The 14,973-nt window shown below is 42.8% G+C and overlaps 3 protein-coding genes and 1 pseudogene across 24 annotated transcripts in view; 1 reads left to right on the top strand and 3 right to left on the bottom strand.

Moving 5' to 3' along the window:
- Window positions 1–484, bottom strand: part of IL17D (interleukin 17D) — a 38,336-nt gene extending 37,852 nt beyond the window's left edge. The window contains exon 1 of the mRNA XM_002748883.7: window positions 200–484. Within this exon, the coding sequence (XP_002748929.3) occupies window positions 200–214 (15 nt within the window). The 5' untranslated portion in view covers window positions 215–484. The remainder of the gene's footprint in view (window positions 1–199) is intronic.
- The window catches only part of EEF1AKMT1 (EEF1A lysine methyltransferase 1), a 92,129-nt gene extending 77,993 nt beyond the window's left edge, over window positions 1–14,136 (top strand). Inside the window, exon 5 of the mRNA XM_035302322.3 lies at window positions 13,983–14,136. Coding sequence (XP_035158213.1) covers window positions 13,983–14,017 — 35 coding nt within the window. The 3' untranslated portion in view covers window positions 14,018–14,136. The remainder of the gene's footprint in view (window positions 1–13,982) is intronic.
- On the bottom strand, window positions 4,893–5,772 carry LOC103793637 (stathmin pseudogene; annotated as a pseudogene). Its single transcript, XR_013536152.1, has one exon. The product of XR_013536152.1 is annotated as a stathmin pseudogene (transcript).
- The window catches only part of IFT88 (intraflagellar transport 88), a 133,679-nt gene continuing 131,776 nt past the window's right edge, over window positions 13,071–14,973 (bottom strand). For 16 of the 21 annotated variants that reach the window (XR_013536150.1, XR_013536149.1, XR_013536144.1 and 13 more), the window contains 2 exons: window positions 13,620–13,730; window positions 13,071–13,377 (listed from right to left, as the gene is read on the bottom strand). Coding sequence is in view for 12 of the 21 variants with exons in the window: in XM_054256685.2 (XP_054112660.1) it covers window positions 13,256–13,377; window positions 13,620–13,730 (233 nt within the window). In the remaining 9 variants the exon portion in view is untranslated. Of the gene's footprint in view, window positions 13,378–13,619; window positions 13,731–14,973 lie in introns of those variants that run through there. The other 5 variants (XM_054256687.2, XM_035302315.3, XM_035302316.3 and 2 more) reach the window with 2 other exon arrangements.

Raw genomic sequence — 14,973 nt, 5'->3', positions numbered from 1 at the left:
CGCCCGCCCCCGCCAGCCCGAGCGTGGTCCGGGACCCGCTTTTCGGAGAGAAGCCCCCTGTGGCCTTTCCTCGTACTTGGGGACGCGGACTGAGGAGCTGACTGCGCGAGGTCGCCGCCCGGGCTCATGACACAGAGCGGCTCTGCACCCTTCGCCTCCAGGAGCTGAAAACATTTTGTCACTTGTGCAGTGTACTCACCAGTGCCCCCAACATCTTCTTTCCCCAAAACGCTTTCAGATTCGCGCCGAGATGGGGCGACGCAGCGGCTCTTTAGTGGAGTAGCCTGAAGGGCCACGCACACTGGGGCCCCCAGCCGCGAGTATGCGGCGGGCCGCGGGGGTCGGAGGGCCTGGGGTCGCGCGCTCTGGGCCTGTGCTGCGCCGCGCGGGAGGAGGAGAGGGCTGGCCCTGCCGGGCGCGGGTGCCGGCCCGACTGGCTGAAGGAGGAGTGGGGACTGGCCTGGACGTCTCCGAGCAGAAAACTGGGGCCGACAGGATGGAGTTGGGGGAGGCTGATTTTGGCTCAGAGAGATTTCTCTATTAAGGAACGCGGTCCAAGAATAGAACAGGCCCCTGCGAGAGGATGCACTCAGACCCAGAGGGATTCTCCTTAGAGCTACCTCTTTTGAGATTCCGTACTTCGAGGAAATTAAAAAAATCTCTATTTTTAATAAGGTGGGAGGAGGCTGCTTCTCCTTTCTTCTCAACAACATGAAATGATCCTGTGCCTCTATCCAATAAGTCTACAACAAAGCACTGAATACTTCCCCGACTGTCCCTTTCATGGCTGTCCTTGGGTATCTCTGATGACGATGTTGGAGAGTTCCTACTCCCTGAAAACTCAGTTCTAAGTGCAGGCGTGAAATGAGCCTGGTAGTCTGCGAATGAAGAAACTAAAATGAAGAACTATATTATACTTCATAACACAAGACAGCTTGCTTGCTTGTTCATTCTGCAAGTAAATGCTTAATGCTTCCTAGGGGGCAGGCTAATGAATATGATTTTAAAGCAGTCATGCTTTGAAAATAAACAACCCATCCCAGCTGTAAGCTTTTTGAAAGTATACAAAATATGTAATTGATGACGCCCTAAATGGTTTGCAGCTTTGGTATTTGACTGAATTGTAAACCATTAGTTAAACTACCTTTCAGTTCTGCTTTGTAGGAAAAACGCCTTTCTAGGCCTTGAATGTTCCATAACTAAGGAGCTTAGTAATCTAGTTACTGCTGAAAATCTCACTGAAATCTCCAGTTTAAGCGATTTAAGCAATTTACGGCTCTTGGCAAATATTTGTTTTGGTTTATAAAACACTGTTTTTCCGACTGGCAAATTGTTCATGTTTATTGTTTTCTTTCCAGTAAAATGGGAATAAAGGTTTCAGTACTCAAATACTGCTTATTTTTATTGGAAAAAAGGAAACGTGGAGGCTTTTAAGAGAGTATCATGAGAGCTTCATAGAAATAGTCCGTCTCATTTCAGCATCCGTTCCTGTATGAGGTGACGTGGTACCAGGCTTAATTCTGCGTATTATTCAACAGAGTATTTTCCACTGTCTGCTAGCGTGGCAACTTCTCTCCCCCCCAGCCCCCAGCTACCTGGGAAGTGGGAAGGAAACTTTACTTTCCAGCAGTTTTCATTTTGTGAAAGATCACAAATGACTGAAAAACGCTCACCCATTTGGTAAAACAAAGTTCATCCTTGTGAGACTAATCAGTTGAGAAAAAGTCTTATAAATAGGTGCAAGTGTTTGAGTTCCCCTCAAATTTCAGTATGTTTATGAAGATGCAAAATAAGCATGTTCACAAGTTCAAACCTAACAGAAGTGAAAAAAAGGGAACAAAATACTCAAAAGCAGGCGCATCGTGTTCCCTTAAAACGCACATCAGCAGTGTGGTCAACGAAGGCTCAGGTGGAAGCCTCTCCAGTCCCTCTGTCATCGCCTGGTTTACTCTGCACCCCTGATACCAGCACAGCTGCAAGACTGCTTAGCATGGGCCAAGCTGCTGGGGAACCTCTTAAATCATCCTTAGGCACCGTTACTCCAAAAGCCGGTGTGTGGTTGGCTACTTCCATAATAATCTTGAGTTACTGATGTTCATGTCTACCCAAACCTCTTTCCCTTAAAGAGCTGCCCCTGGATGCTCCTGCTGATAGCACTCCTCACTGCTGTCACTCTCCTGGTCACTCCCTTGATTCACTGATTTTAGCACCTGGAGACCGCTATTCCTGCTGATCATTCCTGACACCTTAACCTGCACAGAGACATTTAACACGCTGATTTCCAAGTGACTACATTAGTTCAATTGTCTTTATTTCCCATCTCTTCTCAACTGTCAAGTCATATGGTCATATCCAAGGTTTCATCATCACAAATAACTGCAACACATCCAAACATCTGATTTCAAATACCCTATTCCCTGACGCAGGCGCCTTCTATTTTCGCCCACTCCTGCCATTCTCTGCCGCCATCCAGCCTTCTCCCACTTCTCACTAACCATTCCACTCTTTAGTCCTTATCTGCTTTCTTTCTTTCTTTCTTTTTTTTTTTTTTTTTTTTTGAGACGGAGTTTCGCTCTTGTTACCCAGGCTGGAGTGCAATGGAGCCATCTCGGCTCACCGCAACCTCCGCCTCCTGGGTTCAGGCAATTCTCCTGCCTCAGCCTCCTGAGTAGCTGGGATTACAGGCATGCGCCACCATGCCCAGCTAATTTTTGGTATTTTCAATAGAGACGGGGTTTCACCATGTTGACCAGGATGGTCTCGATCTCTTGACCTCGTGATCCACCCGCCTCGGCCTCCCAAAGTGCTGGGATTACAGGCTTGAGCCACAGCGTCCGGCCGTCTCCTTTCTTATCTAGTTTAGATTTCACTGTTCAACACTGTCACCGCACCCTTGTAAATACCCTTGCTTAATCCCTTTCTTCTTTTTCTCTCTGTGGTACTTGCCTTCAATCCCATGTCAACTCTTAAAATTCATACAACTGGGCTGGGCGCAATGGCTCATGCCTGTAATCCTAGCACTTCGGGAGACTGAGTTGGGTGGATCACCTGAGGTCAGGAGTTCGAGACCAGCCTGGGCAACACGGTGAAACCCTGTCTCTACTAAAATAGAAAACATTAGCCAGGCATAGTGGTGCATGCCTGTAGTCCCAGCTACTTGGGAGGCTGAGGCAGGGGAATTGCTTGAACCCGGAAGAGGGAGGTTGCAGTGAGCTGAGACCACGCCACTGCACTCCAGCCTGGGCAACACAGCAAGACTCTGTCTCAAAAAAAAAAAAAGGCATGCAACTGAGCTGAGTAGACTCAGTACTGATTTATGACCACAAGTCTTAGATTAACATTCAACATAAGTATCCTATTACACCTCTGCAGTTATGGTCTTCTTCCAATATCACTGATCTACATATTCTCTCTCCTCAAGTCTACTGCCCATTTCCTTCCTCCCACCTTCCACAGACACAGATGAGAGCTTTTACTTTTCTTCCAACCACCAAATGCACTAGCTTACTCACACCCAGTCTGATGTCTCCCACCTTCTTTCCTGATGCATTTGATAAACCCTTTCTTGACTCCAAGTCCCACTCGACTCCCCTTTACAGCAAGCATTCTGAATTTTATTTTATTTTATTTTTGAGACAAAGTTTCACTCTTATTGCCCAGGCTGGTGGAGTGCAGTGGCCCAATCTTGGCTCACTGCAACCTCCGCCTCCCGGGTTAAAGCTATTCTCCTGCCTCAGCCTCTCGAGGAGCTGGGATTATAGACACGTGCCACCACACCCAGCTAATTTTTGAATTTTTAGTAGAGACGGGGGTTTCACCACGTTGGCCAAGCTCATCTCGAACTCCTGACCTCAGATGCTGGGGTTATAGGCGTGAGCCACTGCGCCCAGCCTTGATTAGCATTCTTTTTCTATTGTTTCGTTTTCAACCTATCTGTGCCTTTAGATGGTCACATGTCACTTACCAACAGGGATACATTCTGAGAAATGTGTTGTAAGGTGATTTCATTGCTGTGTGAACACCCTGGATTGTACTTAAACTGAGTATTGACTACAACTGAGGTCTATGGTGTGTAGTTTAGGCTACAAACGTGTACAACATGTTACTGTACCACATACTGTAGGCGATTGTAACACAACACTTGGGTTATCTAAACGTAGAAAAGGTACAGTAAAAATGTAGTATTATAATCTTATGGGACACCATCATATATGTGGCCTGTTGACTGAAATGATATTATGTGGTGCAGGACTGTATTTAAAATGTGTCTCTTGTAAGTAACATATAGTTGAGTCTTGTTTATTAATAGTCTGATAATCTTTGTCGCTTAATTGGAGTATTTATTTACATTCGCGGTATTAACGTAACTAGCATTTACTAATCATTAATATAACTGAGTTTGCTTTTTATAATTACTAATGTAATCACTAATGTAATCCGGTTCAAGTCCTACCTTGCTGCTTGTTTTCTTTTTGTTCATCTGCTCTTTATTCCCTCACTTCTCCTTTACCTGCCTTTCTTTGGATTAATCGAGCATGTTTTATCATTATGTTTCGTCCTCCATTCACTTTTTTATTTTTATTTATTTATTATTTTGAGACACAGGGTCTTGCTCTGTCATCCAGGCTGAAGTGCGGTGGTGCCATCACAGCCCACTGTACCCTCCAGCTCCTGGACTCAAGCCATCGTCCTGCCTCGGCCTCCCAAGTCCATGGCCAGCTACGTTCGCTTAAAAAAATAAAAACAAACTTTTATTTGGATATAATTTCAGACTTAGAGAAAAGTTTTTTTTTTTTTTTTCACCAACAGCACTGTGCAGTTTTATTAACCATTCAAGTCCAGTAGCATCTGGTAAGATTGGGACAGAATTGGGATTGAAAAGTGAACAGATATTTAGCATCTAACAGTTCAAAAGAAGCCACTACATACTCTTTTCACAAATATGTTTTCACAGAGCCAATACAGTACTAGCCATTAACCCAGTACACCAAGTGTACTGAAGTAGAAAAGATGCAACAAGAAAAATATCTACATCAGAAAGACCAACACTTTAGAAAAAAACACTTTCAGTTTCTCCCCTTTAGCCCCTAAAACAACATCTTACAGTTTGGATCTACCTATACAGTCCTACATTAGCTTCTAAAATATTTGTCAGGAGGGAAAAAATAAAATGACACTGGCCAGTACAGTCTTTGGATATTTAGGAAGGGGATGGGGAGAAAGTCAGTTCTCAGAGCAAATTAGTCAGCTTCAGTCTCGTCAGCAGGATCTTTGGATTCTTTGTTCTTCCGCACTTCTTCAATGTGCTTATCCTTCTCTCGCAAACGCTCCAGTTTGGCAGCCATTTGTGCCTCTCGGTTCTCTTTGTTAGCTTCCATTTTGTGGGTCAGTTTCTCTTCTGCCATTTTACTGAAGTTGTTGTTCTCTTCTATTGCCTTCTGAAGCACTTCTTTCTCATGCTCTCGTTTCTCAGCAAGCTGCTTCAAGACCTCAGCTTCATGGGACTTGCATCTTTCTTCTGCAGCTTCTAATTTCTTCTGAATTTCCTCCAGGGAAAGATCCTTCTTTTTTGGAGGGGAAAGGGGGAATTCCGGAACAGATTCCTTTGACCGAGGGCTGAGAATCAGCTCAAAAGCCTGGCCTGAGGCACGCTTCTCCAGTTCTTTCACCTGGATATCAGAAGAAGCCATGGTGAATAGAAAACAAGCGAGCTGCACAATCAACCGGGATAAGGAAAGTCCTGCTCAGTCCGAGCCGCCTGACCACACTCTCAAGAAAAGATTTAAGAAGGGTACAAAGGAACTCCATGTACGCTTCACTCGGTTCCGCTGTTGGTTAACATTTCTCATCGTTTTTCACTGTGCTTTCTTCTGAACCACTGAGCCACTGAGTCGCAGAAATCAGGACCCTTTGCCTCACAACACCTCAATGTGTATCTCTCGGGAACAAAGACATTCACTTATGTAACCATAGTGCAGTTCTAAAAATTGAGACATTTTACAGATACTCATATAGATGGTCTCCAGCTTATGCTTGTTCAACTATGATTCTCCAGCTTTGTGATGAGCTTATTAGGACTTACCTTATCATTAAATCCTACCCTATGGTAAGTCGAGGAGCATCTGGATTTAATGATAGTTTGAGTTACGATTTTTCATCTTTGTGACTGGTATATCGGGGTAGTAAATGCATTTTCAACTTGTAATACTTTTAACAATGGGTTTTATCAGGACACAGCCCTATCATAAGTTGAGGAGCATCTGTACATTCCTATTACCATTTCACCAGCTGTCTCTATAAGGTCCTTTAAAGCAAAATTCCCATCCTGGATCTCATCAAGGATCATGCATTGCATTTTGTTGACATGTCTCTTCAGTCTTCCTTCTTCCCGTCTCCACCCGTCCCCATCTTCTCCCTTGCCCTCCCCCCCCTCCCCTCCCCTCCCTTCCCCTCCCCTCCCCCCTTTCCTCCCCTCGGGTCTCCACTGATTCCTCCTCCCCTCCTCTCTCCCCTCCCCCTCTCTTCCCCTCCCCTTCTGTCTCCACTCCTCCCCTCCCCTCCCCTCCCCTCCTGTTATCACCTCCCCTCCCCTCCCTTCCTTGTTCCCTTCTTTCTTTCTTTTCTTTTTTTGGTCAGAGTCTCACTGTTGCCCAGGCTGGAGCACAGTGGTGCAATCTCAGCTCACTGCAACCTCTGCCTCCCAGGTTCCACTGATTCTCATACCTCAGCCTCCCAAGTAGCTGGGATTACAGGCATGCACCACCAGGCCCAGCTAATTTTTTGTATTTTTAGTAGAGATGGGGGTCTCACTATGTTGGTCAGGCTGGTCTTGAACTCCTGTCCTCAAGCAATCCACAACCCTTGGCCTCTCAAAGTGCTGGGATTACTGGAGTGAGTCACTGCACCTGGCCTGCTTCAGTCTTCCTTTATCTGGAACAATTCCTTGGACATTTTTTGTCTTTCACAGCCTTGATATTTTTGAAAAGTAGAGGCCAGTTATTCTGTCAAATGTTCCTCAGTTTATGAGGCTTCTTCATGATTCGACTTAGGTTCTTTCTGGCAGGAATATTGATCAGGTAATCTTGGATCTTTTCTGCGCCTCATGTCAGGAGGCACAGGGGTCTTATTCATCCCATTGCTGGCTGTGTTCACTTTGGTCATGATTAAGGTCCCACTAGGTTTCTCCAATGTAAAATCACTATTCTTCCTCTTATAATTAATAAGTAGTTCATAGAGGAAACTTTGGGGCTATGTAAATATGCTACTCTTATCAAATGTTCCTTCACTTGCTTTAGCAATCAGTGATGATTCTTGCTTGGATTCATTAATCTTGTGGTGCTTGCAAAGTGGTGATTTTTATTTTACTTATTAGTTATTATTTATCTATGTATTTTCAGGGACAGTGTCTTGCTCTGCCACTCAGGCTGGAGTACAGTGGTGCCATCATAGCTCACTGGAGCCTCAAACTCTTGGGCTCAAGTGATTCTCCCACCTCAGCCTCCCGAGGAGCTCTCCCACTCGCCACTGTGCCTGGCTTATTCTTTAATTTTTTATAGAGACAGGGTCTTGCTTTGTTGCCAAAACTCCTGGCTTCAAGTAATCCTTCTGCCTCGGCCTCTCAAAGTGCTGGAATTACAGGCTTGAGCCACCGCACCTAGCTGATTTTATCATTCTTTCCATTTTCATTAGTTGTACTGTTAGATTTTTAATTATACATTCTGCAAAACACTCCTCATTATGGTCTAGCATTGTCTGAATGACACGAGAAACTTCGTTTAATACCCAGTCCGAATCTTTGGACTAGTATGATCAACATTTTATTTCTATGTATGTTAAAACCCCACAAGGCATTATTATTGTTGTTGTTTGAAATAGCATTCTTTCATATATCCCCACACCTTTCTGGGGCTCTTCATTATTGCTCGACTTTGTCATCAGTTTCTGTCATTTCATGCTTCCTCCTAGGATCATCTTCCTTTAGCCTGTAGGACTTTTAGCGTTTTCTATAGAACTAGTCTGGTAATTAATTTTCTAAAATTTTGCTTGTCTAAAGTCTTTTTTTTTTTTTGAGATGCAGTCTTGCTCTGTTGCCCAGGCTGGAGTGCAGTGGCACAGTCTTGGCTCACTGCAACCTCTGCCTCCTGGGTTCAAGCAATTCTCCTGCCTCAGCCTCCTGAGCAGCTGGGATAACAGGCGCCTGCCAACACACTAATGTTTGTATTTTTTAGTAGAGATGGGGTTTCGCTGTGTTGGTCAGGCTGGTCTTGAACTCCTGACTTCAGGCGATCTGCCCATCTCGGCCTCCCAAAGCGCTGGGATTACAGGCATGAGCCACTGTGCCTGGCCTGAAGTCTTTAACTTTAAAGTTTATAGAATATATTCACTGGAATAGAATTCTAGATTGGCAGAGTTGTTTTTTTTTTTCAGCACTTAAAGATACCATTCTATTGTCTTCTGGTTTCCCAGTTTTTTACTGAAAAGTTAGCCGTAAATCTGATTAATGTTCCTCTGAAAGTACTGTGTCCTTGTCATTCTGGTTATCTGAAGGACGTTCCCAGTGTTTTTAGTGGTTGAGCACAGTGTAACTACAGGGTAGTCTTCTTTGTATCACCTTGGTGTTCACTGAACTTCCTAAATCTGTAGCTTGATGTCTTTTAACAATTTAGGGAAATGGCAGCCATTCTCTCTTCTAATGTCATTTTTACCCCACTCTCTCTTCCACTCCTTTCGTGATTCCTATTATAATTATTTAAACTCTCGAATGTGTCCCAAGTGTCTTTTATCAGCTGCTTTATGTTTCCAGTCTAATTTCTCTTTGCTTTAGTTTGGATATTTTTCTATTTATTGACCTACTCACTAATTCTGACATCTGCTGTGTCTGGTACATTTTCAATCCATCCAAATAAGTTAATTTCAGATATTGTGTCTTTCAATTTTAAGTTGTCTATTTGAATCTTTTTCACAGATTCCAACATTCCATTGAAATTTTCCATCTTTTTATCCATTTTATTCATTTAACACACGAGTTATAAAGTCCTTGTTTCTTAAATCCATTATCTGGATTATCTAGGACACTGCTTCTATTTATGTTTTCTCTTGATTGCTGGTCATATTTTCTTGACTCTGAGCTCTAGTAATTTTCTTTGTTACACGCCAAGCATTGTATATATAAGAACCATAGAGACTGCAAATGATACTGTAACCATAGAAAGGTTCTCTTTCCTCTGTGAGGTAGACAGGATTCAGGACTAATTACTTCAATCCAGCCAGGGGTTGAGCTGAGATGCAGGGTCTCCTTCTGTTGCCCAGGCTGGAGTGCAGTGGCACAGTTACAACTCATTGTAACCTTGAAGCCCTTGTCTAAAGTGATCTTCCTGCCTCAGCCTCTCGTGTAGTGGGGACTATAGGTGCATGCCACCATGCCCTGGCTAATTTTTTAATTTTTTGGTAGAGAAGGGGTCTCACTATGTTGCCCAGGTTGGCCTTGAACTCCTGGCCTCAAGCAATCCTCTTGCCTCAACCTCCAAAAGTACCGGGATTATAGGCATGAGCCACCTCACCCAGTCTGGGCTGGAGTTTTTGTAAGGGTCAGTCCACTATTGATTCATGTTTGTCCTAGACTTTTGACTAGGAGCTTAGAAGATTTGTCTCCTCAGTTGAGAAAGAAAGAGAGTCAAGTTGGCCCCTCCATATTTTGAATTTAGATCCTTAGCCTCCTGCCCCATGCAGATTCACAAATAGCAAATATATTTTAAAATTTTTTTCAAAATGGAGTCTTGCTCTGTTGCCCAGGCTGGAGTGCAGTGACACAGTCTTGGCTCACTGCAATCCCTGCCTTCCAGGTTCAAGAGATTCTCGTGCCTCAGCCTCTTAGTAGCTGGGATTACAGCTGGCTGAATGTTGCATTATTTGGGACTATGCCTGGCTAATTTTTGTATTTTTAGTAGGGACAGCGTTTTGCTATATTGGCCAGGCTGGTCTCGAACTCCTGACCTCAAGTGATCCATCTGCCTTGGCCTTCCAAAGTGCTGGGGTTACAGGTGTGAGCCACTACACCTGCCTCCAAAATAGCAAATATCTTGAGGGTAGACTAAATAACAAATATCTTGTGGAAAGCCCTTCCCTCTAGCAGGACACTGTCCCCTAAGGACTATGGGAGATTTAACTAAGCCTTTAAAAGCCTCCATCCAGTTCCCCAGCCTTCAGCATTACCCCACCTGGAACAGTACTCCAGCAAATGCCCCATGGTGGAAAGACAGACAGACGTTTGGGGCTTCTGTAAGTTTCTAGTTTGTCATGCCAACCCCACATGACCACCAAAAGCTCTGCTAGTTTTTCTTCCTTCGAGATGACGCCTTTTCCCTGGGGAAAGCCCAGTTCTTAGCCCATGCCTAGAACTGGCAAATGTGTCCAGAAAAACAGGCAGGATCAGCAGTTTATTTAGCAACGGCTCTTTCCTCTCTGCAATTTTAGTGTTGTTGTTTCCACAGCTCTCCAGAGACTTTGAACATGATTTTTGCAATGATTTGTTTTTTCCCCCCTAGCTGCTACAGAGGCCTTCCGTGACCTACTGCATCCTCCTCAGAAATGGAATCTTGAATCCAGACACTTCCTAAGCACTTGTTGCTCTTCTGAGTCTTTCTGCTGAGCCATCCTTTCTCTCCTGTACTCACCAGCACGTTGCTTATACTTTTCTCTATCCTCCCTCTCAGAGCTAAGTGATCTCATTCAGTTTCATGGTTTTAAGTACGAAGTGTACATAGACAGTTCCCACATTTCTACCTGTAGCCCTCACCTCTTCTGTGACCTCTAGATTTTAAGGTCTAACTGCATTCTTTGTATCTGAAGTTGAAAGCTTAAGAGACAAATTTAACATGGTGAAAACATATCTACTTATTCCCCCCAAAATCTATTCCTTCCTTTTTTTTCTGAGACGGATTATCAAACTGTCACCCAGGCTGTAGTGCAGTGGCACGATCTCAGCTCACTGCAATTTCCGACTCCTGGGTTCAAGCAATTCTCCTGTCTCAGCCTCCCGAGTAGCTGGGACTACAGGCGTGCATCACCATGCCCAGCTAATTGTTTTTTTTTTTTTTTTTTTTTTTTTTTCATTTTTAGTAGAGACGGGGTTTCACCATGTTGGCCAGGATGGTCTCAATCTCCTGATCTCATGATCCGCCCACCTCGGCCTCCCAAAGTGCTGTGATTACAGGTGTGAGCCACCGCTCCCAGCCTATTCCTTTCTTACTAAAAAGACAACACTAGCCACTCCGTTCCTTAGCCACAAATTTTGGCATCATTTTTTCCTCTTTCCCTCGCAATCCATGTCCAATCCATTAGTAAGTCTTCTCAGCTCTGTCTCCAAATATCTGCTGAATCTGACCAGTTCTCACAATTTCCATTGCTAAAATCCTGGTCTCAATTGCTTTCACCTCTCACTCAGGCTACTGCTAGCAGTTTCCACTCTTCTCTTCCATCCCAAGCCCACTTCATCTTCATGGTGACCAGTGCAATGACTGGTTTCTAAAGGTTAAATGAAAGCACTTCACTCACCTCCCTTGCATGAAACCTTCTAGTGGCTGTTCTATGACAACTAGAGTAAGATCAAACTGTAAACCCTGCCTACCTTTTGGATCTCATCTCTTTTCTCTTTCCTGCCTAAAGAGCACACCGCCCACATTGCTGGACCCCCAACTGTCGCTCATTGTCATGGCAGCCCAATAACACTGTGACACATCCACATCCCTCAGTTTTCAGTGTGTGGTACTTGCTGCTCCTTCTGCCCAGAGCACTGCCTTCTCCTCACCATTCTAGTGTTAATACCAAGGCCACCTCTTAGACCTCCTCCTTCATAATCACTACCTATTGCATTACTCCATTTTGTTCTCTTAACTGTAACTAACAATTACCTAGAGTCCTTTAAAAATATATTTTCTGGGCTGGGTGCAGTGGCTCACCCCTGTAATCCCAGCATTTTGGGAGTTCGAGGTGGGCGGAGTTTGAGATCAGCCTGGCCAACACAGTGAAACCCTGTCTACGGAAGATATAAAAAATTAGCTGGGCGTGGTGGCACAGGCCTGTAATCCCAGCTACTCGGGAGGTTGGCGAGAGAATTTCTTGAACCCAGGAGGTGGAGGTTGCAGTGAGCCAACATTGTGCCACTGCACTCCAGCCTAGGCGACAGAGTGACTCTGTCTCAAACAAACAAAATATACTTTCCGTCTTCCCCACCAGATTTAAGCTCCTTGAGGCCAAGGTACAGTTCTTGTTCACTACAGTATCTCTCACATCTTGAATGATTCTCTGCACATACTGGATGCCTAGTGTATTTGCTGGATGTCTCATCCATTAGAGCACAACCTACTTTGGGAGCAAGGAGTGTGGTCTAGTTTTGGTTTTCCTTCCCTGCATCTAACAGTAGCATGCACACTGCAGGGACAATGGTAAATAAGATTGAAGGGTCCCTTCTCTTTGGTATAGTGTTAGAGATAAGCTACTTCTTCTGACTTCCTCATCATTGTAATTCCTCTGCAGACTCCAGACCAGCCAAACACATTGCTAAAGAAAAATGCAGGCAGTCCTGCCCTCACCCCCCAAGTCACAAATGGGAAAAGCTGTCTGAGTAGTTATTGCTCTGTGCTCTTGGTGCACACCACTGTGCTGAGGTAGAAAAGAACTTGGGAAAAGAGCACTAGGGTTATGCTTTGGTGTTTTATCTCATTACCCTTTATACTGCTTCCAAAACATAATTGTTTTAATAGTGTTTCTAATCCCCCTGAGGCAAATCTTCCAAAGAATTTCCAGACTCCAAGCAATTTAAGTTTGAATCTAAATTAGTTATGCCTACGTCCACACAGCATTTTTCAAGCTGCAAGCCATAAAATCAATGTAGCAATTCCACTACTAGCCCTTTGTTTGAATGAAATTACAGAAAATATTAGCATGTACTGCAATAATAAGGGCAAATTTTTATGATTACATGCATATATATGTACTAAGCGTCATGAAATTTATTTCTTCCTGTGTGTGTCAATGTTTTCAAAAGGTAAAGAAGTCACTGGCCTAAAGTATTAGTTTTACATGTTTTTATTCCTTAAAAGAAAAAAACAACTTAAATGCATACTTACAGAATAGAATACACTTATTTAAAGTTTTCACTGAAAAAAAAAAAAGGTTATTTAATCCAAAGTTCAACATGATGATGATCTCATAAGGCAATTTCTTTCCTTTAATAAATATCATATTAAAGTGAATATTATTCTGGAAGCAAATCATCCCCTAATTCTTCATCAGCAAAATCATCCTCATCGATTTTTTTTTTGGCTGCGGTTTTTGGTCTTTCTATTTGAGGGCCAAGTGGGTCCACGTACGAGGCATCTAGGTTTCAAAAGAGATTGTCATGTTAGCATTATGTAAATAAACAAAACAAAACAAATTTGAAACCAATCAGGCTCATAATCAAAATGAGTAACTCAGAGTGAACAGAAATGGTCTCCCAAGTCATTTTAAATTTCATCTGTAAATATCAAATTCTTAAGAATTCCCAGCGACCTTTTTGCCGTTTCACCAGTCTTCTTCAGACCTGCTATGGCTGGAGGAAGTGGGTGGGAAGCACTTGCCTATTTCTTTGTTACTGCTACTTTCATAAGGTTCATTTGTCCCAGGTAAAGTTCTGAGTTTGGCACTTAGTCGTTCACCTTTACTACTGGCACTACAGTTCTGGCCACTATCTGAAAACACAAAAATAAAAATGCATTTGTTTAATATGCTGAGAAAACATAAAACTACATTATACATCTTAAAGCGTACTTATTTCCCAAGAAACAAGCAGGTTGTTTCATTTGGAAGCCAGCTTCTTAGGGATGTAATTCTCGTTTTCTGAAATTTGAAAGAAATCTCTTGTGGGAAATCTATAAAACAGATAAAACTTCACTTAAGAGTAGTCCGTATACTTATTCTTTCAAATGTGTGTTTGGTTATAGGTTTCAATTTTATGGAAGAACTTCTGAGAAAGTAAGAGATCACCCTGACTAGTGTGATCTAGCCAAGAACAAAGCACCTGAAGAAACAACAGATGGGAAGTCACAAGCTCAGCATGAGCTGCATCGATAGCCTCCTATCAAGACTGGAGAGAGGCCCTAAAACTACACATTGCATGAAAAACAACAGAGGAGGCTGGGTAAGCTTAACCTAGTAGGCAGAGATCCTAGATCACACAAGGACTTTCTTAAAACATTTGAAGTATGTTCATACAGAAGAGGGCTAGACTTCCCCCGTACAGCAGGATAGATTTTGGCTTGATATAATGATAAACTTAAAAAAGAATTATAGTTGCCCAAATAGGCAATGGCTGCCTTAAAAAAATGTAATCTGTATCAGTGAGGATTTTCAGATAGAGCTGAACATTAATATTAGTAGGAAATGTTAGTAGTACGTTTTAACCAGAAATTGCTATGATATTTTTTTAAAGAACCACTCCTCTAGCCCCAGTTTTCCTTTCTTCCCCTTAGAATTCCTACAGTGGTATTTTTTCTATTATGTTAGCCTCACTTTTAGTAAGAGTAGTCCACTGATAAACACTAGCCATTTCTTTTTGAATATACCTTTGTATTTTAGTTTATTGATAATGTCTCTGGGAATAAATCAGAACAAGATGGACTTTAAAATTCCCAAATTTTAAGATTGGCCAATTGACCCAAAAAAATAAGTCTTCTCTAAGGTTCTTATTCAAAACCTTACCATTTCCCCTAGCACTGATGTTACTGGAAAATAAAGCTCTTTAGTGTATTGAATATGTGTCTACATACTTTAGAATGTTTTAAATTATTTTGTCTCTATTTTTTTTTGTTGTTAAAACAAAGTTAATTTTTTCCATGCAGAAATGTATATGGGTGTCTTTTAAACTGCCTGAGTGAGCTCAGGTCAATAAAGTTGAAAAACATTGCTCTAGGGTTATTTCTTTTACTTCACTTT

Source organism: Callithrix jacchus, chromosome 5 (genome assembly GCF_049354715.1).
Source record: "Callithrix jacchus isolate 240 chromosome 5, calJac240_pri, whole genome shotgun sequence".
NCBI classification, from domain to species: Eukaryota; Metazoa; Chordata; class Mammalia; order Primates; family Cebidae; genus Callithrix; species Callithrix jacchus.
This window is presented reverse-complemented; position numbering and strand designations above follow the sequence as displayed.